General features: G+C 37.2%; 1 protein-coding gene across 1 annotated transcript in view; it reads right to left on the bottom strand.

Annotated features, from left to right (window-relative positions):
- LOC137273373 (potassium channel subfamily T member 2-like) overlaps positions 1 to 27,831 on the bottom strand; it is a 155,815-nt gene that overhangs the window by 57,534 nt on the left and 70,450 nt on the right. The window contains exons 8-9 of the mRNA XM_067805994.1: positions 26,666 to 26,760; positions 1,302 to 1,485 (exon numbers count right to left, since the gene is read on the bottom strand). Coding sequence (XP_067662095.1) covers positions 1,302 to 1,485; positions 26,666 to 26,760 — 279 coding nt within the window. The remainder of the gene's footprint in view (positions 1 to 1,301; positions 1,486 to 26,665; positions 26,761 to 27,831) is intronic.

Genomic DNA, 27,831 nt, shown 5'->3' with positions numbered 1-27,831 from the left:
ACATTATTCCTTTTCAAGAAAAATCACCGATCAATATTTCAAAAGTCATCTCCGTTAATGTTCAGTGTTGGAACAGCAGTAAAGAGTATTGAACTTCAAGAGCTGGAGAAAAAACAGCCTCTTATAGACAAAAGACAGCCCCACATCCAAATAGTTTCCATGGAACCTGAAGACTCTTGGACACTTTTGTTATTGAGGAAAGCCACTGAAAACCCATGACGTCCATCATATCAAAATATTGATCATTTTCTTCATGATTGACAGGTCATTTATGACTTGTCAATAACGATTTCATGCTTATTTCTCTATGCATGAAAACGTTAATCATTATGCTTTGCTTTGCTTCCCTTATTTCAGCACTGTCTGTGCCGATAAGATGTTCATATTTGGGTTTAAGAACTTATGTACACAAGATGTCAGCATTCAAAAGCTAAGCTGACATTTTACTAGAAAGATGTTCATATTGTGCCATCAGAAGAATCAACAAAATCTATGATTTATAATGTTTGTTGTCAATGTGGCCAAATAAATCTGTACTCAAGAGTCCTGTTGGATGGCAACCTCATTTTCAATATTTTCCATGGGCAGACTATGGAGTGACTGTTCCACATGTGCATTCAACTGAATTTACACAATATTGCCACAAGATAAGATAATATTGAAACTATTGCCTGAATTCCATCAGCATATTTCTACACACTACTCTTAAGAGTGAGTGAGTGTTTTAGTTTCATGCCACTCTCAGCAATATTCCAGCTATATGGCAGTGGTCTGTAAATAACTGGACCAGACAATCTTCGCATTTGGGAACCAATCATATGTGTCAAGCATGTCAGTGAGTCTGACCACCCAATCCCATTAGCCAGCTCTTACAACAAGCAGGTGTTACAGAAGATCAATTCTAACCCAGATCTTCACAGGTCTACTCAGAAGAAGTTGAGGATACCTGATCTCCTCTGCCAGTTAATCTGTTAAGAGATCAATAGCATGAGCAACCATCCATCCAATGGTATTATAATGACAAAAGCAGGTCACAGATTGTAATATTATTTTTGTCATTAGCTCATATACTCTTGGGTCAATTCAGCTAATTTGAGAGCATATTATCGTACATATGTGGATAATGTCACAGGCATTTGAACAAATCATGTTATCCTCCTTCTTCCATTGTGGGGAATACAACTGAGGTAAAGAGTGTGTGTAAAATCTGTTATTCAGCAAATGTGACATACGAAAACATGGCATTAACCGGTATTTTCACCTACTACTGGTCTGTTACACACTAAATCACTTATACTTACTTGTGTGGGCAGGATGAAGAGGGCCACACAGATCATCAACAACATGAAGAGCTGACTCGGCCAAATGTCAGGATAGACGTCACCGTAGCCCACCGTGGAAAATGTCACCACCACGAACCAGAAGGACTCGAACAGACCAAAGTGGTGGTTCCCTCCTCGCTGTAGGTGTTGGATACCACAGGCACTGTAACAGAATCATATCAGTGAGGAGTTGATGTATGATTGCTTTAAATATAAGTGACAATACTCATTCCCAAGTCTCACGTGTTTATGAATCATAGCCATAATCATAAACATCTCCCATTAACCATAATGTCAAATATCCATGAAAACAGGTGCAAAGACAAGTAAACATGCTAGCTATTCTCTAACCACTTGCAGCCCTACAAACGTCTTATGTCAATTCTTAACACATTGACTACGATCAAAGATAAGAATTTTCAGTCCTACGAACATTTCAAGAATAAGGGTCCTAGACAAAACAAAAGAACATAAAGAGTAAGTCAAAATTGGGAATTGTAACATTCTTCTGGAATCTTATTCTGAATAAGAATTGGGATCTAGGACTGGATCTTCTGACCAACATCCCAACAGGAAAACCTCTTTGGAATCTGTGACCCAAACTCTCACAAAGAAATACAACAGGAAGACAAACATTGGTATCGGGGACCATATTCTGACCAGAAAGCACAGGATGCTTATTAAGGATTACAACAAAAAGATATGCGTGGTTGCCATATAGCTGGTCTGAAATCGAATCCCAAAAAGCATACACAAAGTTTGATGTAAGACAAATTCTCACCTAGAATCAACATAGGCGGAGATAAAAGCAACCTCTACTGACAATGTTCCAAATTATTCTGACCTCCTGATCTATTCCTAGAATTCCCACTGGATAAACATATTTGCAAAAAGCGGTCTTATTTTGGTCCTATCTCAATGACAATCCATATATGTATGGGCTAATACATGAGAAAGCCTCATTCCAACATGACATAGATGTAGCTGAAATCCTTTCCAAATCTTGTCTATCTCTGGGTAGCTCCTACATATGCCACCGAGGGCTGAGGTACCACCAAAAGCATCGAATCTCACCATTTAATGCCATCATGTTTTCATAATGTGGAACTCTATCACTAGTAAATCAGCATGTATGTTTATTCCAGTCTCGTCAGATGGTATCCCATACAACATTTGCATTCTAGAGGTTCAAAACCAGCGAGACAATCAAGGCAGGATTAGATAGCTCATGAATATGTACATCCTTGAGTTCACACCAAATCTTTCCGGGCGAAGGTTGCAGTACATCAACAGTGGGACAAGAAAACAGCAATATCGCATGCTTCTAGCCATCCCAAGACTGGAACAAGGTCCTATACTCAAGGGGAGTCTTGTGATAGACATTTTGCAAACTAGTTACCATATATTTTGAAGACCGAAACAGAGGAGCCTGCTGAAGGATGTCAGCTTATCTATGGCTTGTGTTCTGAGTTGGCCATGATTAGGGCCTCATTGCAAGGGATCGACTTATGTACAAAACATACCATTCTGATGCTGATTTTAAGGGTCAAGTTAGGGATCACGTTATCTGTGAGATTGGCTTATCTAAGTCTGGTAATATATGCTACGTGGAGGATGTTTTTGCCTCAAGCCTGTTTACTCCAGTTCTATCATTGAGTTCTACGTCAGTAGAAACAAATGTCATTGGTTGATACTTTGTTTCAACATATGGTTATCCAAAGATGCATAAACTGAATGAGGAATATGGAGGCCTATGTACTTTTAAAATTAAAAAAATTCACCCCCCAAAAATCATAATAATCATTATTGGTTGTATTTCATGACAAAGACTGCAGCAAGGTCAATATCATCTTAAAAACACAGGACACGTCATTTTGAAACATCACTATGCATCGTACATTTCACTTAATCGCATGGGAAGATTTTGATTTATGTATCAGGACTGATTTATGGACATGAAACCTACTTGTACCTAGTGCAACCTAGTGCAACCTTAGGCAGCTACTGTGTTGCACCAAACAAAAACAGGTTGCATCTGCTGCTTAATGTAAAATCAGGTGAAATGCTTGAGTTTTGGTCAAGACATGCAGAACAGTATTACAGCAGAAGAAATCTGTAGTTATCTTACTTCCTAAACTTTCATCAACATAAAGTCCTTCAGTCTTTGTTAGTACAATACTCAGGGTCACAAGTCAGTTTCTCATCATAGTTTTCAAGCAGAAGACTGTGTTCTTTGCACTGGGTGCAAGTTGATATACAGAAGAGGTTACATTTAGCAGTTTCAGGTTGCACTAGAGCAAGTTGATATACAGAAGAGGTTGCATTCAGCAGTTTCAGGTTGCACTAGTGCAAGTTGATATACAGGAGAGGTTGCACTTAGCAGTTTCATGTTGCACTAGTGCAAGTTGATATACAGAAGAGGTTGCATTTAGCAGTTCCAGGTTGCATCAGTGCAAGTTGATATACAGAAGAGGTTGCATTTAGCAGTTTCAGGTTGCACTAGTGCAAGTTGATATACAGAAGAGGTTGCATTGAGCAGTTTCAGGTTGCACTAGTGCAAGTTGATATACAGGAGAGGTTGCACTTAGCAGTTTCAGGTTGCACTAGTGCAAGTTGATATACAGAAGAGGTTGCACTTAGCAGTTTCAGGTTGCACTAGTGCAAGTTGATATACAGAAGAGGTTGGATTTAGCAGTTCCAGGTTGCACTAGTGCAAGTTGATATACAGAAGAGGTTGCACTTAGCAGTTCCAGGTTGCACTAGTGCAAGTTGATATACAGAAGAGGTTGCATTTAGCAGTTTCAGGTTGCACTAGTGCAAGTTCTAAATACCTATATTTTGCCCTATATATTTTTTACTGATTCCACCAAAACAGCAATGCATGGACTCGCTCAGAGAATACAAAGAAGACGCTTTCCCAGAATACTAATAGAAGTAACTCCCTTCGGTTTTGTGGAATATTATTATTTAATGGTCTGCAGCTAGTTGACTTTTACTCTTTCATGGAAACACACTGAAAAAGAATATTCAATCTTTTGTAATATGTGGCAAACTGGGCTCAAAAATGTAATTCAGTTATTCTCTGTACTTACGCCTGAGGAATTCAGTCATAACAATGGCACTGTTCAGATTTGAATCTTGCTTAATATGATTGAGATGGCTAGAAACAGATGATGGATGATGCTTGACAACATGACTTTGTTATTTTATTATACGTCAGTGTATTTTAGTATTTGGACTCAGTCAGTTTGAAACAAAACTTCTGAAACCTGATACTTTTGCTTCCTGATTTAGATCTGAAGTTAGGTGGAATTCTGCTGCCTCAGAGCTTATATTACAGCATTATTTGTGACTGACATATCCTGTTTCTTTCCTACATCTTGTGTAGGTATCATGTGATCCAGTGCTGCCTGCTTCATACACATGATCAAGTGTTTCCTACCAAAGCAGCATTGATGACATTGTATCGGCGAAACTGTTGCCCCTCACCACATCCGCAGACTTTGTATGGGTTTTCGACGAAGAGCTATGCTTTTCGCCTCACACTACAAGGGACTGTTGTGATCACGTGACTTCCTATTTATATACTGAATATCACAAGGTTTTGCTTGCTATCTATTTTTTATATGAAGCCAACTGATTTTGCATGAGAAGTGGTTTTAACCTGATCTCTGGCAAATAATATTGATGTTTGTTTGCTTTTCATAATAACTTAAGTTCCAGATTTCCATTGTCAATATAACTTCTCAAGACAGTGACTACATCCGCCCCACCAATGAAACCACTTGTGCACTATAATCGAGCATGTACTCCCCTGATATAGCACGAGCAAATGCAATTGCCGAAATCACCGGAAAGTCAAATTCAGCTCACTTTGGGATACAAGTTAACTGATGAGGTAATTAAGGATGAACTGTATGATTACTACTCATCCTGTTACTTATCTTCCTCTACCTATTAAATTATGAACCTGATCAGCCCCGTGAATGACGACAAGGTTGTTTGAGGTCATGGGGCTTATTCCTTATATTCAGATTATTTAGATTACAGTCAGGTTATTACAAGCGGTTAAGTTCTGCCATAATGTAATTCATCCATCTTATATGGTCACATGTGAAACTAGGAACTGAAAATTTAAAACTATAAATCAAGGGTGGAAAATGATTTGATTGAAGGAAACAAAATGGGATTTAATAAAGTAAAATTATAATATAAGCAAAATTCAGAACAGCCAATGTAGTGGCCATGAAATCCTTAGATCCCATACAATTCAAATCACAGCCTCTGACTCAAGGTCAGATGCTCCACTGCACATGCAGCCATGTCTGCAGGTAGAAGAATAACAATAGTACCTAGCTTCATCATCTTCACAATAATCTGTCAAACAAAAATTTGAATGTCATTAAGATGTGATACACATTAAAGGTGAGCATTTACAGATGGCAGCTTCTTCATTTTCACTCCCAAACATCATGTTCCTCAGAATATAAAAAACTGACATCCATACACTGTCACCTTTTGTGCCAATCAAATTGTCAGCAAACAAATGCTTGAACCAGTACAACTACCAGGGAGCCGATGTCCGTCATTCGGACACATGACAGTATGTATCTTGAAGGACAAGTCATCTGAGTGTCTATCATCAACTTGGACATAACCTTTATGAGTTTAATAAAAATAGTTCTCAAGAGAATGACAACAAAAGATAGAAAGATGACAAAAGCTTTTTGTCTGAAACTGTGTCAGTGTCAAATTAGACACTGTCTTGTTTAATGTTTATTAAACACAGTGAACCTTAAAAGGCTTTTAAACTAAATAAACATAACATCTAAGCTTGCAGAAGATTGACTGCTGAACATCTATGTCAGTTAAAAGACATGGTCTAGCGACAAAAACACTCTTTGTTTCAAAAGCTGGAGACATCAGAGAAAAATGTGGAAGGCATCCAAAGATTTTCACATGGTGAAGCCAAACATCCCCTCATGAAACCTCTTAGGTATGAGCAGTGAAGACTAACCTATAGATCAGGCCAATTGAAATATTTGGGGTTTTGTTTTTCAATGTATTTACATGTATACTCTGTTTCATTACTTATTTTACCAATTATTTGCTTATTTAATTTGATCACTTGCTTTTTAGAGGTAATTATTTTATCAGCTTCATTTGTTGTTTTAACCATTTGATCAGCAGTTTCATTAAGTTTACCACTTGTTTATCATATTTGTTCAATTATTTACAAGCTCATGGTTCACTTTAGCAGAGTTTTTAGTTTCTATGGAAATGGTTTTGAAGCTTCTTTATGCAATTTCATAACAAACTTTATCAAATTCATTACCTGTTTATCATCTGTTTTCTACATGAACACCCAATATTGACTGACAAAAAGAGCATATTTAAATATTTACAATTTTAAGAAATATTGGCCATTTGTGCCTGGATGAGTTAGACTGCAATTTGTTGAATTCACAAACTCAGCTAACAGACTTAGGACTTAAAACAATACAATAATTTCTTTAAACTGAAGAGAAACCAAATGGTATGAGGGATTTTAAACCTCAGGAAATCTAGACTTGCTCTAGTTAGGATTCAGCTCACCAGAAAGGGCAGGATTAAAAAATGTGGTTCAGGGACTGTGTGACAGACAACTTGTCACACTCTCTGTTCGTCAGCACTAGAAGTATCAAAACATTGAGAGAGTCTTTGTTTGAGAGGTTTATCCATAATAACCTGACAATGACGTCTTTACAGGCGATATCATAACAAAAACATACGGTAGTACTTGCACAAGCAGGACTACATCACAACATCTGAGAAATAATCTCAAACTTGTTTAACTTCCATTTCATGTCATCTCTATGCAAACATGATATTCCGGGCCTGTTTATTCTCATTAGAGCAAATAACATGCAAATGACAGTCTAGACCTTCATGAAAGTGGTAGTAAATGTATACTTGATGGTTCCAACAGTTTGGAACTTTTGCCTTCAATTAGGCTTATTATGATAACCAGATATCCAAGAACGATCCCTCCACAGACACTCATTTACCCAGCAGACACATTCATGGTCTTTTAACAACTCAACAGTCATCTCCTTCGCTTGTTTTCTTAAATATTATGTGGCATATGTGAGCACCATTGTAGTCTGCTGTCTTCAAATTGGCTTCTTTGGAGCTCAAGTTTGTGTTTTACGTCTGCTGATGTGTCCTTGAGTCTGGCGGGATAATGACTGCGAAATGAAGTAGCCTTTAGTTGCTTGTGTATTGTCTTGGGGATGCTTCTTCTCTGATAACTGTCATTGCCACCAGAACAGACATGTTTAACTGTCCTTCCCACCAGCTGCCAGTCAACGTGTTCTGCCATCAATCCTTCCTTCTGTACAAGAGAAACTTTCAAACAATTACACCAGCCGTACGTCTAAGTTTGACAAAAGTTCAAGCACCTCAACCAGAATGGCACAGTGAGTGAAAAAAGACTTGGATAAAGGACCTAGCATCTAGACTACAGTCATTGAAAGCCTGGAGACTTTGAAAACATTAACTTTTCAACTGGAGACTTTGAAAATGTTACTGGCATCTTAACCAAAACCAGTTATAAAGGGAAAATAAAAATATAAAAAAGAGAAATCTCTGTTGACATAGTTGCCATACGCACCTTCAGATCCAAAATCTAGCAATACATACCAAAGTCTAACACTTGTCTGTAAAGCACAGATTCAAATACTTTTTGGGTTTTGTCTCATCCAGGATTCGGACCTACACTCTCAGGCAGGCACTTAATCACCACCAGCTCCCATAGTCCCAGATTCTCACATTGTGGGATCGAAAATTTAAAGGGATTCAAACCCCAAAATACTAGAATCTGTACGTTACAGAGAAATGCAACTCTGGGAGTTTGAATTAGGGCCAGACTCTGACAGTGTGAGATCGAAAATTTCATGGGATTCAAATCCCTAAATATTAGAATCTGTTCTTTACAGAGAAAATGTAAGCCAAAGTACACATTTGAGCACTCTGTAAAAAACATTGCACATTCACACCAAAGTCTGAAGAACCACTGACCCGTCGACACATGGTAGGTCAAGGTCAGATAAACATGCTACTCACACCATTATACTCCAAATGACAGTAGATGAAGGTTCCCCTTTACTCCTAAAGGGAGCAAGTGATGGTAACACAGACACAACGCCTACAATAATAACATGACCTACAGCAATGATTGACCACCATCAACCATCAGTTGCTGGCATAATGCATCCCCTGATACAGAAGCTGTCACCTTCCAAGCTGAACGAGCTGAGTGTAGCGGACCACTGGGAACATTTGTGTGATCATCATATTCCTTTCTCTACTGGTTGCCAAACAGATATTGCTGCATAACAGTTATCAACAACACATCCATATCATGGTCTTTGGTCACCTACACTTCAGGTATTTTTCCCACAGAATTTGACAACAGTGAATGACAGCAAAAGAAACTTCTTCATGGTGAGAAACATAAACCAAAAATTAAACATAAATTTATTAACCCTTTTTTTAAAACTTAGTTGGTGGGAATGTCACACAATCTATATTTAACAAGTTCAAGGTCACAAATCCAATGCTGGCGTATACCCTATCAATCTACAGTAAAAGCATTCAAGAAGTCACACATTAAATCATTCGGGGATATTTTATGATATATATCTACTACATTAGTTCACAAATGACATGAGAAATTCTGAAAAGGCGACAACTATTACAGTTAGTTGTGCCATTTTATACTATCTCACTCTCATAACACAAATATCAAAATTCTCATGCAACAATTTGCCTTGTAGTTTATTACAAGTAGTACTTGATAAAGGGAAATAACTCGGGTCACTGTTTCATTTGGTATCAACTGTTTTGTTTTCTGCTTTCTCTATCATAGAGTTTCAACATCATACCCCTTCTTTAAAAGATTCGGTACACAATAGACCACAGCTGTAAATAAGTCAGGTTCTTCTTTAACAATTTTTAAAACTTTCTCATATAAACAGCTCTATCTGAAGAGATCTTCCTAAGGTAAAGGGGAATACATAACAAAAGAGGGATATTTTAGAAGAGATCCTTTCCCATCCATGTCATGCTTGCTAGTCATGAGAGCCAACAAAATGAAGAGTTATCATGAACATCTATCCCCTACAAAGTGATCCTTGTGACAAGACAGTTGTAACACCCTTCCCGTACCACAGACTTAAGTCAGTTGCATCAACACAATGGTATAATGATTGGCTTGATGATTGTGAAATCTTGATTGTGTGCCATAATAATAAGAAGAATATTTATCATGCCTTTTCCATACTTAGGATATCCTGCTCATCATTACCCCAGGTAACCCAAGATGTCTGTTATGTACTACAGTCGCGCCCCGTTTATCTGAACCTCATATATCCAGAAAACTCACTTTCCACACGAAAATTCCATAAAATGAACTCATAATGTTGTAAAATTTGGATGGTCATTTTCACATACAAAACGCTAAATTATATGTATTTTTGTTGCATATATCCAGATGGCTGAGCACTTGTCAGTATGTTCACACACGCAAATACCAACTCTCCTTGTGTGCCCTAACATGAAAGAAGATTGCAGTCTTTGAAGTGTGAGAAGATTAACTACCTGTAATTATCAAGGTGACACTGAGTTAATTTTGAGGCATGTCAATTTGGCCACCAACGACAAAATGTTGATTGAAAATGCACATACTTCAGGTAATAGCATGGGTATCACAGACTTCGCTTCTACTCATGGCTGGTTAACACCGTATAAGTCTGGACATAGTGTATCGAGCAGGAAAATGAAGTTGAAGCAACAAGTACTTGTTGATGTGTTATCAATCAATACAGATTACGTCCGAGGCCTATTATGTTCGTTTCTTTCTACGTTTCTTTGTACATGTATATGTGGTCCGTGATTCTGATATCCAGAGATTCATTTGTCTGGATGATTTAAAGAAAAACACAAGTGTTCAGATAAATGGGGCATGACTGTATAAGGCTAAAAGTCTCACAACCTTTGCGACCTAAGCTCATAATGCACACCATTGGCTATGACATCTTGATGACATCACTAAAGAATGGCCTTCACTTTGGGTTGTCCTGTGTGGCCTATATCAGTATGGTTTGTTGGTGGATGCTGTTTCAAAGTGACATCAAGTCCAAGGTTGAACTGACTGAAGAAAACATGATGGTCAAATGTAAAAAAATATGTTCCGAAGATGTCTGCTTTCTCAACATGTATTTAGTCACAATGATAAAACAATTCTCCACCAAAGACACAATGATTAAGACATTTGTACAAAAACAAAAAAAATTGTAAGATTTTTAAAAAAATACACTTAAACACAAGAAAAGCTGCCCATACAACATTTTCTACTTTAGGTTCACAAGATGCTATTTCCATAACAAAATATATCCATCAGTAATGATGACAAAAGACGTTAAAGATATAGAGATATAGGACAGGACCTGGGAAACAACCTGTGGACAATGTCATATTCCCTATAATATATCATCTTGGATATGAATGTGTAGTTCCTACTCCAGCCTTCGGGATGTGGTGTGCATGGAGTCATCAACATTATTATCAAAGAGAAGACTTCTCCCTAAATACATCATTTAAGATATCAAAGAATTAATAATGTGGAATTACTAGGAATTCGGGGTGGTACTGGGTACCCTAGTGGTTAAAATGTTCGCTCATCATACTTAAAAGCCAGGTTCAATTCCCCACACGGGTACAATGCATAGTCATTTCTGGTGTCCCATGAATATTGCTGGAATATTGCTAAAGATGGCATAAAACCATTCACACTAAATCACATTTCACACTGATATTACTCAGGTTATATGATGTTGAATATTCGAACAGTACATTCCAGCTCAAGATGTGCCAGTTTTGGTCAACATCAGTTACTGTACCCAGACACAAAATTAAGGATCCCAATGTTGGCGCCATAAGTGAGTGAGTGAGTTTAGTTTTACACCACACTCAGTAATATTCCAGGATTATAGGAGCACAAAATGAAGACTGAACCAGACAATCCAGTGATCAACAAGATTAGCATCAGTTTGTGCAAGTCACATCCATGTGGCAACCAAGTCAGCGAATCTGACCACTCTTGCAACAAGCATGGGTTACTTAAGATCAATATTCTAACCCGCATAATCATGGGTAAGTGCAAAGACATAGTAAACACTAAGTTACCACTGACACTGGTAGTGACAGAAATCTATTGACACAAAGTCTGAGTATAATATATTTTAAAAAAACCTCTTTTGTGACACACCTGTCACTCCCTAACAGAAACAATAAGAATGGTAATAATTGTAAGAATCTACATCAAAACGTCATCCTTTGCAATAACCAAAAACTTGTATCCATGACGATGTATGCTTCATTATTGACTCACAGCTTTTAGAATGCTAATCAAACAATGAGAAACAAAGACACACTTACAAATTATAGGCTAACAATGTGGCATGTTCAGAAAACATCAAAACAAATTCAACAAGAACCAAACTCAAAATGCTCTAGACACTATTACGTGAAATTACACACAAAATGCACAAAAATACTGACAACATGTAATGTTGGTGATAAAACATCCTGGCAAAACACTAGGGTTGATTGGATATGATCCGAAAGCTTTTGCATCAAAACTGTCAGTTTTATAGAGAAGGGACATTTGGTGCTGGGAGTTGTGACAGCACACCAAACATCAGTTTATAATGTCTAATGGCTTTTCACTTCCCGGATCATTTATTTAAATCCAGTGGTGTTTCTGTGTAGTGCTGTCATGCCGCATTTTTACGATGACAAGCTGATGGCTACCTATTACCGATGAATCAATGAATCTTGATGATGTGCTTAAATGTGTCTGTACGTTTATTAGGAAATGTTTTCTGCTACAGAGACTTTTTGTGATGTTTTGCATGTTCATGAGCAGTTTACACTCTACTGTTATAAAGGAGCTGATATAAAATCATGGAGCTCACCTTCACATGCTTTTTCCTTATGATTGTTGTCAAAAAATCTACGGAGGAACAGTCCAGGCACCCGAACCAAACAAACTGGGCTCATCAGTGGGTGAACATGTATTCAATGGAAGATCCTCGATTAATGGGTGATTGTCTAATTCACTGGTCACCTTTAATGTATGATCATCTTATTAATAGGTCATCATCTGCTTAATGGGTGATCATCTATTTAATGGAAGATCCTCGATTAATGGGTGATTGTCTAATTCATTGGTCACCTTTAATGTATGATCATCTTATTAATAGGTCATCATCTGCTTAATGGGTGATCATCTATTTAATGGAAGATCCTCTGATTAATGGGTGATTGTCTAATTCATTGGTCACCTTTAATGTATGATCATCTTATTAATAGGTCATCATCTGCTTAATGGGTGATCATCTATTTAATGGAAGATCCTCTGATTAATGGGTGATTGTCTAATTCACTGGTCACCTTTAATGTATGATCATCTTATTAATAGGTCATCATCTGCTTAATGGGTGATCATCTATTTAATGGAAGATCCTCTGATTAATGGGTGATTGTCTAATTCATTGGTCACCTTTAATGTATGATCATCTTATTAATAGGTCATCATCTGCTTAATGGGTGATCATCTATTTAATGGAAGATCCTCGATTAATGGGTGATTGTCTAATTCATTGGTCACCTTTAATGTATGATCATCTTATTAATAGGTCATCATCTGCTTAATGGGTGATCATCTATTTAATGGAAGATCCTCTGATTAATGGGTGATTGTCTAATTCATTGGTCACCTTTAATGTATGATCATCTTATTAATAGGTCATCATCTGCTTAACGGGTGATCATCTATTTAATGGAAGATCCTCGATTAATGGGTGATTGTCTAATTCATTGGTCACCTTTAATGTATGATCATCTTATTAATAGGTCATCATCTGCTTAACGGGTGATCATCTATTTAATGGAAGATCCTCGATTAATGGGTGATTGTCTAATTCATTGGTCACCTTTAATGTATGATCATCTTATTAATAGGTCATCATCTGCTTAACGGGTGATCATCTATTTAATGGAAGATCCTCGATTAATGGGTGATTGTCTAATTCATTGGTCACCTTTAATGTATGATCATCTTATTAATAGGTCATCATCTGCTTAACGGGTGATCATCTATTTAATGGAAGATCCTCGATTAATGGGTGATTGTCTAATTCATTGGTCACCTTTAATGTATGATCATCTTATTAATAGGTCATCATCTGCTTAACGGGTGATCATCTATTTAATGGAAGATCCTCGATTAATGGGTGATTGTCTAATTCATTGGTCACCTTTAATGTATGATCATCTTATTAATAGGTCATCATCTGCTTAACGGGTGATCATCTATTCAATGGAAGATCCTCGATTAATGGGTGATTGTCTAATTCACTGGTCACCTTTAATGTATGATCATCTTATTAATAGGTCATCATCTGCTTAATGGGTGATCATCTATTTAATGGAAGATCCTCTGATTAATGGGTGATTGTCTAATTAAAGGGTGATCTTTAAAGTATAATCATCTAATCTGTGTGATTCTCTGATTAATGGATTAATGGATGATGATCTCATAACTAATGTTAGATGGTCACCTAACTAATGTGCAACCTTCTGATCAACATGGGATCATCTGATCATTGGGAGATCCACTTATTTATAGGTGATCATCTGATCAATGGGTGATCCTCTGATTAATACATCATCTGATCATTGGGCAATTCACTGATTTATAGGTGATCATCTGATCAATGGGCAATCATTTGATACTCTTCATAACAGCCAGAAACTGTGGCACCCCTCATTTTGTAATTCATTGTAAAACTTACATACATTAGTTTTATGGAAAAAGGCTTCAAGTTCTACATTTGTCAAACTCCTGGTTTAGAGCCACTCGGTCTGTGCTTCATCCCCTTCTCTAGATCTGTCATGGACACAGAACTACAAGTCACATCTTGTCACAGTATTGGCAGGAGGCATACCGCAAACTGAACAGCCCTTTTACAGAAATACAAAATAGATAAGTCAAATCCCCAAGAAATTTTCATTTAAAAATCAGTTAGAAATCTTTCACTTCACAAACAAGATTAATTTATCAATTTTATCTATACCATTTTCTAACTATTGTTTACTGAAATCATTTGAAGATTTATAATTTCAGACTCATTATAAAACAAGTGTTTGCCACAAATATGGCAATGGCCGCAAAAGAACAATGAAATATTGATAATACTGACCTGTCACCAAAACTGGTCATCAAATTTGAAGATATTGGGTACAATAGTTCATGAGATATCGCGTGAACAGGAATCTGAAAAGTGGCCAAAGTGTCATGGTGACCTTGAAAATAAGCTCAACATCACCAAAACTAACTGGTATCTGTCTAATCCCCCAATATAGGTTGTCACCAAATTTGAAGATTTTGGGTAGAGTAGTTAATGAGATATCGCGTTTACAAGAATCAGGACCTTAATCCTGAATCAGGTACTTAAGTATGTATGGCATACGTATGCCACTGAATACATAGTCCCCTGCTCCGTGTTGCGACGGGGGACAATGAGAACACAGCAAACCCACCCTGAACAAAATCAATAGGCTAAAGCAACTGACACTAACCAAGAAACACAGGTGTGCATCGTTAATATTTTACACACTGACTAGCAGCATGTCAGACATTAAACAGTTTCTATCTTAACACAGTAATTACCTTCATCACTTAGTTTTCCTCATATCCAACACACAGACAAACACTGAAACATTGTTTTAGAAACTATTGGATCCATTTGAGTGAGTGAGTGAGTGAGCATGCGAGAGTGTGTGAGTTGTGTTGTGATGCTGCTACCTACGAGGTGTCCTTTTTGTAAGAGTGAATAACATAACAACACCCACTGGATCCATATGGAGTATCAACCTCCACAGTAATAAAATGTTTAAAAAACCTTTCCTCTGACTCGGGGAGCTGGGGCATGGGTACGAACTGAGGCCTATCAAAAAGAAACAAAGTTAAGAAACACAAAACTAGTATCCATATTGGTTTAGGTGAGCTACTGATACCGTTCAGAAACACAGATCAAGAATTCAAACTTGGACCCTGACCCGGGTAAGTTATGGGTATAGTTCACAAGGCAAGGCCTATTATCTAACAAGTCTCTTTGTTAAATCAATAACGTAATCACCCAACCCTCATAGAGAAACCAGAAACATCCAACCTAATAACAATCAAGGAGCTACGAGGTGCTCGTCCTAGTTAACAGGATTTCAGTTCATAAAACATGAGCCTCCCCTTCTTAAACAAGAGCTGCTGATTACTTTGTTACTACTTGGAACACTTACAAGGACAGCAGATGGGATCTTGTTGGGAACTCTGTCGATCATTGCCCAACTGAACTAACTAGATACAGGGCTTACTGAGACTTCAGACAAATTTCATTACCTTGATGGAGACAGTGAGGTAGTCTAGTGGTAAATGCATTTACTTGTAAGGAAGAAGACCCTGGTTCAAATCAACAAAGAGTGGACACATTCCAGTGTCTCCTGGAATCGACTGTCAGGAATATTGGTGAAGTAGTGTCAACTTCCACATTCATTAACTATGTGACATCAGGTCATCCTCTTCAGGACATATTAACAGATCAGTTTAATTAGTTGTTTTTAGATTTTCAACACCCACAACAATGAGGATCATGACCCAATAAAACTATGATTGGAACAATCACAAATGAGCTCAACAAAAAGGATCATGACCCAATAAAACTATGATTAGAACAATCACAAATGAGCTCAACAAAAAATAACCATAATCCAACAAAACAAGGAGGATCAGGATCGTAAACAAAGCAAGGATCAACAACCAACAAAGCATTGGGATCAGTAACCAACAAAGCAAGGATCAATAACCAACAAAGCAAGTATCAGTAACCAACAAAGCAAGCATCATTCACCAATAAAGCAAGGAACAGTAACCAAAAAATCAAGGATTATAGCCAATAAAGCTAGGTTCAGTTAGGAGATATACATCATGTGTTGGCCAATTTCTGGGTGTTATTGAGTATTTGAAGCATGGGAATGCATTTGGAACCGACGGCGTCAGCTGGAGGTTTCAAATGAAATATTCCTGTGCTTCAAATACTCAATAACACCCAGAAATTGGCCAACACATGATGTTTATCGACACTGTAAACAACAAAGTAAACCAAAGGGGCTTTACTGTCTGCACTCATCTACATCGAGTAGGGGTACAGCAGTGAAGTGTCATCAGCTGGCCGTATCAGCTGGTTCCCATGGTAGCATCTGGAGTTGCTCATTTGTGACGTCATTCTAACTTTACGTCACAATATGATTTGAATTACGTCACCACTGTTGATGACATAACAAAACAATTGTTTGCGTGTCAATACGCAGTGAATAGTCTTGCAGTTTCCGGCAATCTAATACCATTTGATCATGTTCTTCAACCAATCAGATTACAGAACACAGTAACTTTTGGTTTACAACATCCAATACACCAAGGATAAGTAACTACCAAACTAAGGATCATAAACTGACTAAATGAGGATCATAATCCAACAAAGCAAGGATTAGCAACCAACACACCTAAATGATAACCCAACAAAATAAGATCAGAATCCATTGAAGCAAGGATCAGTATCCACCAATATAAGGATCATAAACCAATTAAACAATTAACATTAACCAAATACACAATGATAACTACCTAACAAAAAAATGATCATTAACCAACAAAGCAAGGATCAGTAAACAGCACAACCATAAATTATAAGCTAATATATCAAAAAACATAATCCAGTAAAGCAAGGATCATAATGTAACAAAAAGAGAATCATAACAACATTACAATCATTATGATTCAAGAAAGCAAGGATCATAATCCAACAAGTCAACTTTGTCTCTTGTCTTTTCCTGGCAAATTGAAGTACTTAGTCTGAGTATTTCCATCAGTAACTTTGTCATCAAGCACAAAAAGAGGTTTCAAATCACTGTCAGCCCTCATATCACTTTGGCTCACAACATGACAAGATATTGAAACGGACGCCTTTTCTCTCTTTTTTCTGTTTGACAAGTACATAAAAGTTAAGAGGGACAATAAGAAGTTTCTGAAATGTCTCTTTCATGATTTTTTTATATAGCAATTACAGTTTTTAAACAGAAACAGGGTAAAATAACAAAGATCAATATTTTTGATTACTGTCATTAGAAAGGACTGTTGAAATAGTCGCCTAGAAAGCCTCCTAGCCTTCAGAATGGAAAGTGCAGAACGTTAGTGCAATAAGGGGGCTGACTTTGTACCTAAACATGACTCACCCTTTCCTTTATGATGAAAAAACCACTAGCATGTCCATGGTATCACGCAGACCATGTGATCATTAAGTTACCTGGAATACCTCTCTGCTTGAAATAATTCATTGAGGATACTGAACAACCTTCCACATAACACCATTTTTAGTGACTTGGTATCAGTTGAGCAAAAGAGGGTTTGATACAAAGTTTGATTAGTAATGAATGTTATTCTTTAAACATATGAGCAGATCCTGTTTTTCTGATGGCGTCCAGGCAAGTCAATTATTGACCTGTAAAAACATGGGAACATATGGTTGAACTAAAAAATATAACGCTGTTAAGCATCACTTTCGTCACTGATGTGTGAACTGTAGAAATGTTTCACACATGTCAACCTTTTATCAAGTTTTGAGGCAAAAAAAATGAACAATGTAATCTAGAGCAGATGATGGTCTATGTAACCTCATAGAAACAGAATATGTTCCAGGTCACTGCTTCTATACAGCAATGCATTTTCTTTTCATGACAGAAAAGAAAGATTTTTTATTTTGTTCCATAACAATGCTTTTAGTGATCATGAGCTAAAAATTATTTTTGGGGGATAATTTTCTGAAACAGTCTATTTTTTTGTGAAAGAGAGCCAAGTCAAAAAGTCAGTCCCTGATTGTATATGACAGCAGTGCGATCTGGTTCCTGGATGACTGAAACATGTCTTTGATAACACTGACGGTTGGAAGCTTCATTCTTCAAAGACTATCCCTGTCCACACTGACCCATACACCAACCTCTGTCTCAAAGGCTTCTTTCACATGAATTGTAATCAATTCAATGAAACTTGCTGAACCTGATTAATTCTATTATGTGTTCCCTGATTCAATCAAAAGGGCTATTCCAGTGCTGGCCTTGTACATACTGGCACATAACGCCAGAGGTCACTGTGATTTTTATTTTCATGTGAAAATAAATCACTTCCCACACATTATAATCTCTATCCATCCCATGCAATTTCATGGAAATTTGCTCCTCAAATCTCACAATTACAAGAGGGAATCGTCATTTCAGTTCCGAAAAATTTATCATAGTCCCTACAAAGTGCCAAAGAAGGGTGCTACTTTTATCATTATGGATTACCATACAGTTGTCTGACCATATGAGCAATGGGGCTAGCCTGGGTTAACAAGCAACAAACACAAACATTGAAAGTGGTGCAGTAACCAGCTGCAAGGTATATGTTTGAAAATCTCTCAGTACAGGCATCCCACCTCTCAGGTATACTTCTCAGTACAGGCATTCTACCTATGAGGTGTGCTTCCAAATACAGGCATTCTACCTGTCAGGTGTACTTCCCAATACACGTATTCCACTTGTCAGGTGTACCTCCCAATACAGGCATTCCACCTGTCAGGTGTACTTTCCTATACAAGCACTCTACCTGTAAGGTGTACTTCCCATTACAGGTGTTCCACATACCTGTCAGATGTACTTCCCAGTGGAGGCATTCTACCTGTGACGTGTGCTTCCAAATACAGGCATTCCACTTGTCAGGTGTACTTCCCAATACAGGCATTCCACTTGTCAGGTGTACTTCCCAGTACAGACATTCTACCTGTCAGGTGTAATCCCAGTACAGGCATTCTACCTGTCAGATGTACTGGGATCATCACTACACACAGCAACTATTGGTCACGACTATATATAGTATGGCACAACCAGCAGAAATTACATCATATGCCTCTTAGGAAGTGGTGCTGAAAATGTGTCATATTTTAGGTCACTGCATAAATCAGAACAAATGATTTCCTAATTTGAAGTAATATCTTTGTGGCAGTCTTTATTGACAGAGAACAGTAACAGATATTTCAAGCAAAATATATTTTTTTCTGGAAGATTATAATTAAAAATCTGATAATCTCAGACATGCTACCCCTCCATAAACAAGTATCACGTGGTCAGTCTGTTATGAAAGCAGGTCATATTGTGATTTATTACTCGCCAGCATAATATATTTACAGCAATATCACACAGGTGTAATACTGCTAGACATAATGCTTTCAGTTATGATGCCACAGTGTTAATGCGTCTGTTGAGATAGATCCTGATTAACTTGCGGAAAATTGATACGAGAGCTATCACACTGTAGGACATTTCTATCAATTTATGCTTTTAGAGTAATAAACGGAATATCAAGCTTGCGTCCATGAAATAACATTTTCATCAAACTCGTGAAAGATTTAGTGTCATACTTGTTTTCGCTCATTTGATTCAAAATCATCAGCTCATTTAATAATATTGGTATCACACAGGTCATTCAACATTCTCTATAGATCCACCAAGTTCCATTACATATCCACATCATATTCTGACATGATCCAAGTATGATCTGTGACCCAATGGAACATGAGGGAATTTAGGGGCCTATCCAGAAAACTCGAAACACAACCACAGGCCAATGCTGACGTTCAGTTTAACTTAAAAGATCAAATTTCACAAAATATGATATCAAAAGGAATAACCATTATTCCTGCTCATTGTTCATGGGGCCTTTGATTTCACCAGAACATTATATTGTTGAAGTGAGTATGTTGAAACAAATTTCATAATGAGAGTTTCATCACAGCTTAATCATTGCACGACAATGAAAGATGAAATCTCCTCTTGGCGAACCAATAACAGAGGCATTATTCTAAACCAATCACATCAAAGTGGAAGCAGTCATAAAAAAGAGCTGGTAACATATCCATAATCTCATGGGAAAGAAGCTTACCAAAATACATGTTAAGAAACATTAACATGAATGAAAAGTGAAGAAATCAAACCTTTACCATCAAATTCACAGAAAGGTAATACCTTTATGACAATCCCCTCTGGCCAGTCCAGTATTTACCAAAATAATGGAAAATATTTCCTTTATTCTTTCTATTTACTGGCATATTAAGGAGCTAATTCCTTATTTTTGTACCATTTCCGAATATTTAGTCAGGCCATGCTCTCAATATTATCCTGTCCATAATCCATACAACTCAGAAGGTTTTAGACGGACACCTCGACTCCCAGCTCTACGCAGAGACAGCAGGCAGCTGATCAGTTTCAAAAACAATCCAAGGAAGACAAAATATGGCATTCTTTGATGCTGAGTAGCTTTTGAGATCAATGTCTAACAGAGAAGATTTGCCTCCGATGTGGAAGTTCCATTCTGAACGATCAAGGACTGTTTAAGAAAAGCTTGATTACTCTCTGATGCCACATCTTATATGTTCATCGGTCAACTGGGCACAAAGACGACACTTCGGTTGTGATAAATGGCAGTATTGCAACATGTGGGCTGTTTTGTCACAGCAAGGAGGCATATATCTTGTAAAGGTTACTTAAACATGCTATTTTTCATGGAAGTATTTTGATCAATGCAAAAAGGATTAATTACACATTCTTGAATCAATGTACTTAAATATTTACAGCATGTTTTGGATTTTATGGAAGTATTAATATAGAAATGGTGTGCAAACCCCATAGACCCTCAAATATATGCACACTGGTTTCTGTGATTCAGTTAAATAAAACCAAAGGCATACTGACATGACATACTTATCATGTTGTGAGCCAAACTGATATGAGGGCTGACAGTGATTTGAAACCTTTTTTTGTGCTTGATGACAAAGTTACTGATGGAAATACTCACATTAAGTCCTTCAGTTAAATAAAACTAAAGGCATACTGACATACTTAGGCAGATCCAGAGGGGCAATGCAGGGATGTGGATCCCCCTCCCCTCCTGAAACTTATATATGAATGACCATCAAAATTGGGTGAAAATGAGCTGTGTAACTATCCCCCACCCTCTCAGTCCTACTTCTCAAAGACTGATACTGTTACTGATAGATACTGAATAAATAACAGCCAGCTAGATATCATTAAAATTCATCACCAAAAAGTTGTAGATATGTGATTTCATGAAAGTGTTTACTTTATCGACTTTATCGACTGATACTGATGTCAGTTTGTGATAAACTTCTGTCTGATTTTAAACCCAGTGGCAAAATAAAATGTACATAGTTTACTACTAAGTACATTGTAATTGAAGACTGAAAGAATAAACATGAACTATTTCTAATGAATATATAACCATCACTCATTCCTACAACAGGTTCTAAAGAGCAGTCTCTTGATGGGTAATTTTTAGCAACATAATTTGTTTCAATGAAGACTGGAGAAAGAAAGGAAATTGTAACCCTATGACCTCTTCCAGGACTCAAATGTTGAATTTTGTAAGAAAATGTCTTTGATACAGTTGTGTACCATGCCTGTTTCTTTTTAATTTCTAAAAGTTTTAAAAACAATTACATTTTGAAGAAAAAAGAACATACAGAAGTACTTTTTGAGTAACAGTACCATGTGCCAGTACTGTGTGTCAGAACAATATGCCAGTGTTATATGCCAGTGCTATACACCAGTACAATGTGCCAGTGCTATGTGCCAGTACTAGGTGACAGTACTATGTGCCAGCACTATATGTCAGTTCTATGTGCCAGTACTATGTACCAGTACTATGTGCCAGTACTGTGTGCCAGTACTATATGCCAGTGCTATGTGCCAGTACAGTTCAGGAAGTGTCAGGAACAAAAACCACCCAGTTTGTCATAGAGAATGAGCCTTAGCTTAAGCCATTTTAGCAATATTCCAGCAACATCACAGCAGCAGCAACTGAAACGGGATTCATACATTGTACACATGTAGGAAATCATACTCAGGTCTTTGGCATGACAAACAAACGCTGTAACCACTAGGCTACTCCACACCCCTGTTTGTTGACAACAATTTGAAATCAAACATATCAAATCATCTGATGGGCAAAGGTTTCTTTGCCCTCAATATACAACATGTGAGTTTGAAGTTCAAATCAGTTAAAGAATATCAGTGTCCTATTACATTAGTATGTCATAGCATGACAGACTGAAAACAGTAATATCAAAGAATCACCTTCTGTATATAACCAATAATGCCATGCTAATGTCACATAAATTTTCACCATGCGTGATCACTGTGAATGTAAACCAAATTGGTCAGCAACATGATGTGCCACTCTTCAAATATTTCAGACTACACTTTCTCAGCAAAGTACCAGTTCTTGTACGTTTGTTAGGTTCAATCAAATCCATGACTGGAACCCACATTTTCAGAGTAAGGCATCTAGGCACCAGGCTAGCTATTCTCAAAACGTTTGTAGCCCTACGAAGTTCTTAAACCCATTCTTAACACATTGGCTATGACCAAAGTTAATAATTCTTAGGGCCTGCGAATGTTTTGAGAATAAGGGCCCAGGACACAAAGTCAGCCATCTTATCCTCACTGAGCTGCCTTGGCTTCCATCAAAAAGGCAAGTTGGACAACAAGTAGTCTAGATCACAGCTGTTGTGTACATCTGTGACAAGTGCAAACTGGCATGGCTCCCACAACCAACGTCAGACCAAAGACTTGTCTTTATTCCTAAAATGTATCAAATACCTGCAAAAAGCAAACACTGTCACACATTCATTCCTGGAAACAATGTCAAAACATTTCCTTCAATCACATTGCTATCTCCCTCCAAAAACATCTGACAAACCATCAAAAGGAAATCATGTCAAAAACAACCAAAGACAATCTCATTAAAACAAGATTCCCAACTCCAAATAAGACCTTACAAGATCTAAGTGGGAATTAAGTAAAAAACAACAAATGTCAATCCAATAACAATCTAACTGGCTTTCCCATTAGCAGCCCACTCTGCAGAAAACTTGGAACAGTTGAAATAATTTGAAACACAACCAAAGTCAATCCAGTTCTAATCCAATCTGTTGCTCTTGTATGTGAAGGTCTCCATGTGAAGGTTGGACATCACTGCTACAGAAAGCTGTATTTGATGAATCTGGAGCTAACCACAAAGGCCAAATTGAACAAAGGATGTGTTGTTCTCTGAGCTTCCTAAAGTGATTTAACTTCAGTCATGATGTGCTGTTTTTATCATCATCATGGATAAATATCCACAACTGTATTTATGAGGCCATTATAGAATTCTGATTGGAACTCACAATTTGTAGGTGTTCTTGACATGCAGAAATTTGAATTGTGGCTCTGAAGGTTTCCGTTCCTTGTACCAGACATCAAGAAGCCTCAACACTGATCAGAATGGTCACCAGATTCAACCTCCAATGAAGGTCTCCAGGTCTTCATGAGACAAGGTTCCCACATTATTGTGAAAAACAAATGTCCATGGTTTGTTTTCAAGACAAACACTGCATTTTCAAGACACAACATTTGATGTCCTAGGGTATTTTGATTCCTTTAAACATATATGACTGTGTCTGAAATAAAACCATATCTTAAATATGGCTTCCCACCTGTCCATCCATGCCTCCTAGTGGATGAGATGACAAAATGACAATAAAACATCTGTTGAATACATCACATTGTATAGAATTTTAGGACCACCTGTATTTAAACATGCAATCAAATATTATGCAAACTAATCGAGACACAAGTTGATGGCTGCCATAGCCCTTATCGGTACTGTTAAAAGAAACAGTTTTGTTAGATGACAAAACCCAAGAATATTCTATGATTTCATCAATTACTTCTAAATTCCATGATTTTTCAAAACAAGGGGCGGTGAGGCCCAGTGGTGTGAAATTTCCAGGTATACCAGAATGCTCACCAGATTCAACCTCTGATGAAGGTCTCCAGGTCTTCATGAGACAAGGTTCCCACATTATTGTATAAGGACTTGTGGGGGCCTAAATGAAAGTGTATGAGTGAGTATGGTTTTGTGTCACTCTTAGCAATATTCCAGCAATGTCCCGAGACACCAGAAGTGGAATTCACACATTGTGCCCATGTGGAGAATCAAACCAGATCTATGACATGATGAGTGAATGCTTTAACCACTAGGCTACCCCCCAACCCTGCATGAGACTGATCAAGGTAGTTTTACACAGTTCTTTACCAGCAGTACTACAGATGGGAATACTAGAAATAGGCTTCACACAGTGTACCAATGTGTGTAATCAAACCTGGGCCTTTGGTCTGATCGTCATGCAGAGACTTATGACATTTCAGAGGAGAAAAAATCAAAGTTAAGTATATTGAACCAGATCAATTTGAAGTAAAGAGAGCAGGGTTGAGAGTTTCCTATCATTTCATAATGTCCTTATTTACCCTCTGGGGAATCCGGGGTAGACATGCTCTCATGTAACCTATGCTCAAAGTAAGTCTACAGAAATGGATCTGGAACTGACATTTTTATGTGGGAGAAAAAGACATATTGAAACACACTTTCTAGAAGTTTCATCGGCAGCATGTCTGAGTACCCATCAGCCAAGCAAACGAACTGCATACTAATCACCAAGGACTAATGTACATATTTCCCTTAACTTAATTTAAATATGATTAGAATTCCCAAGTGATATATCAAATAAAGTTGATGCCAATCAAGGAAAGACATTTACCACAGCATCAAAGATTTATGGCTACAAAACCACAACCAATGGTAGGGCAATAAGAACTGATGGGAGGTTCAGATGCTGGGAGACTTTTATCAGTTCCAGTGAAACTACTCCTCTTGATTACAACAGTATTTTGCCTGATATTCGAATGCACAGTATCTTCATTTCACTGAACAAACAACCTACTTACACAACCCTACTGAGGCTTTAAAAAAAACATGTTTCTCACAACCCACTCCCACTCTCATTACGTTAATTACATTATACGTTGTTACAATGTTCATTGTTTTTTTTCAGTATTAACCTATTGATCTGAGATTCCTCCTCCTTGATCTATGGTGTTCTCTTCGACAGAGGTTTAATCAGATGAACTTAACTGCAAATGCACAAAAAAATACCAACTATGAGATTAGTTCTGAAGTTCACATGGTGAGGTTGATGAGGAATATGAAATAGGGCTAACCAGAAAAAGGTTGTTTTACCGGTTAATTGTCGTTGTTTCCATGAGATGGTACGTACCACAGAAGGTTGAAGAAAAACAGGGTTTTTTTTCGTTCAAATAAAACACTATTTTATCTCCAAAAAAATGTTTGTTAGCAAACTTAAAGTTATCTCACTAGTTTTTGTTAGATGGTTTCTCTAAAATGTTGCCATCCAATGTCGACTGAATGAAGAAAATGCTCAATCAAAAAGCACTGTCAGTGTGCTAACTGTGCATGCTTGGTCAAAATCCCAGATGATGACTTTTTGTATGCAAACAGTTAAACAAAGCACGTTGCTACAACTTGCCAGGTTACAAAATGGCAGACACTGACTATGAATGTGTGCCAAATTAAAAGACGAAAGTCGATCTATGGCAGTATTTTAGACTCAAAAGTAGGTCCAATAGAAAAATACATAGGCATATGTAAGTAGTTACTGCCACACGTGATACCATGGAAATTGAACAAAATACTTGGTATACTGTGGTACTGACATTTTCCTGGAAGCTAGCCGTAGAGCTAAAATACCAGTGTACACCAGTAAGGTGAAAATAAGTATAAGAAAACCAAATACCAATGGGTTGTCCTTCATAAAAATATGTTTCTGTGTAGTGTTGATTAAGTCCTGCAGTTATGGTGGCAAAATGGTTTTGTTGGATTATTTTATTCAAGATCACAAAAGGCAATGCTATTAATTTTGAAGGTACATTGCCCTTTTAAAGAAATTTCTAATCAGAACACTGAAAACAGAATCTAAAACTACTGGAGCTCAGACTACCAGAAAGTCCAGAAAATTATACTAATAAAAAAATTAAAATCATTATTTGGATTAGTGGGGGTTTTTTATGAAAACACCTAATATTCACTCCTGGAGATTATCTCAAATTATGTGATGACATGAGCCTAATGCATGGGGTCAATTTATACATGCAATACTGTTATAGTACATGAAAAATGGAGATCTGCGAATCCTGTCCATCCAAAAGAACCCCACCAGATGCCTGTCCCACCTTCTCACCTTATGAAGACTAGGCAGAGCAATGTAGCACAGAGGACCATCAGCTGTTGGCCCAGGGCAGACTGTGACTTCTGCATCACTCGATGGAGGTCATTCTGAGGAGAAGTAGCAATGAGTGCCAAATACAGTAAATAAGTAACATTCTGCAGTGCTATCAACTGCCAGGAATGAAATGCAAGTAAAGCTAATCCATTGTAAAATTCACCCATTACTGTGATATTTCAGCTTAAATTCCTTGACATGAATTGAAACCAGGTAATGACACTATTGGCAGAAATTCTGTGCAACCTACACCTCATCATAAAAGGGAAATACCTGGTGAAAGTTCATCTGCTGAGATCATTGAGGTCTTGTTTGTAAATACCTTGTTACAGGAATTATTATTGAATTAAATGATGATACTACTTTCAATAATTCTCTTTGATGCATAACAATAACACCTACAAGCATGTTCTGCATGACTGTATACTCACAGTCTTAATTACTCTATATTTACAAGGATGTTTGGCATGATTGTATACTCACAGTCTTAATTACTCTATATTTACAAGGATGTTTGGCATGATTGTATACTCACAGTCTTAATTACTCTATATTTACAAGGATGTTTGGCATGATTGTATACTCACAGTCTTAATTACTCTATATTTACAAGGATGTTTGGCATGATTGTATACTCACAGTCTTAATTACTCTATATTTACAAGGATGTTTGGCATGATTGTATACTCACAGTCTTAATTACTCTATATTTACAAGGATGTTCTGCATGACTGTATACTCACAGTCTTAATTACTCTATATTTACAAGGATGTTTGGCATGATTGTATACTCACAGTCTTAATTACTCTATATTTACAAGGATGTTCTGCATGACTGTATACTCACAGTCTTAATTACTTTATATTTACAGGGATGTTTGGCATAATTCTGTGTTGTCAATAACTCAGAAACACTTATTGATAACTCTGTTTTCACAAAGATCTTCTGCACAACCCTATACTTACAAACATTTTCTGCATGTTTCTTTACTTACAAACATGTTCGGCATAACTCTTTACTTACAAACATGTTCGGCATAGCTCTACATTTATAAGTGTGTTTTGCATAACTCTATGCTTACAACATGTTCTGCATAACACTTTACTTACAAACAATTTGTTGA

The sequence above is a fragment of the Haliotis asinina genome, chromosome 2, assembly GCF_037392515.1.
Source record: "Haliotis asinina isolate JCU_RB_2024 chromosome 2, JCU_Hal_asi_v2, whole genome shotgun sequence".
NCBI classification, from domain to species: domain Eukaryota; kingdom Metazoa; phylum Mollusca; class Gastropoda; order Lepetellida; family Haliotidae; genus Haliotis; species Haliotis asinina.
This window is presented reverse-complemented; position numbering and strand designations above follow the sequence as displayed.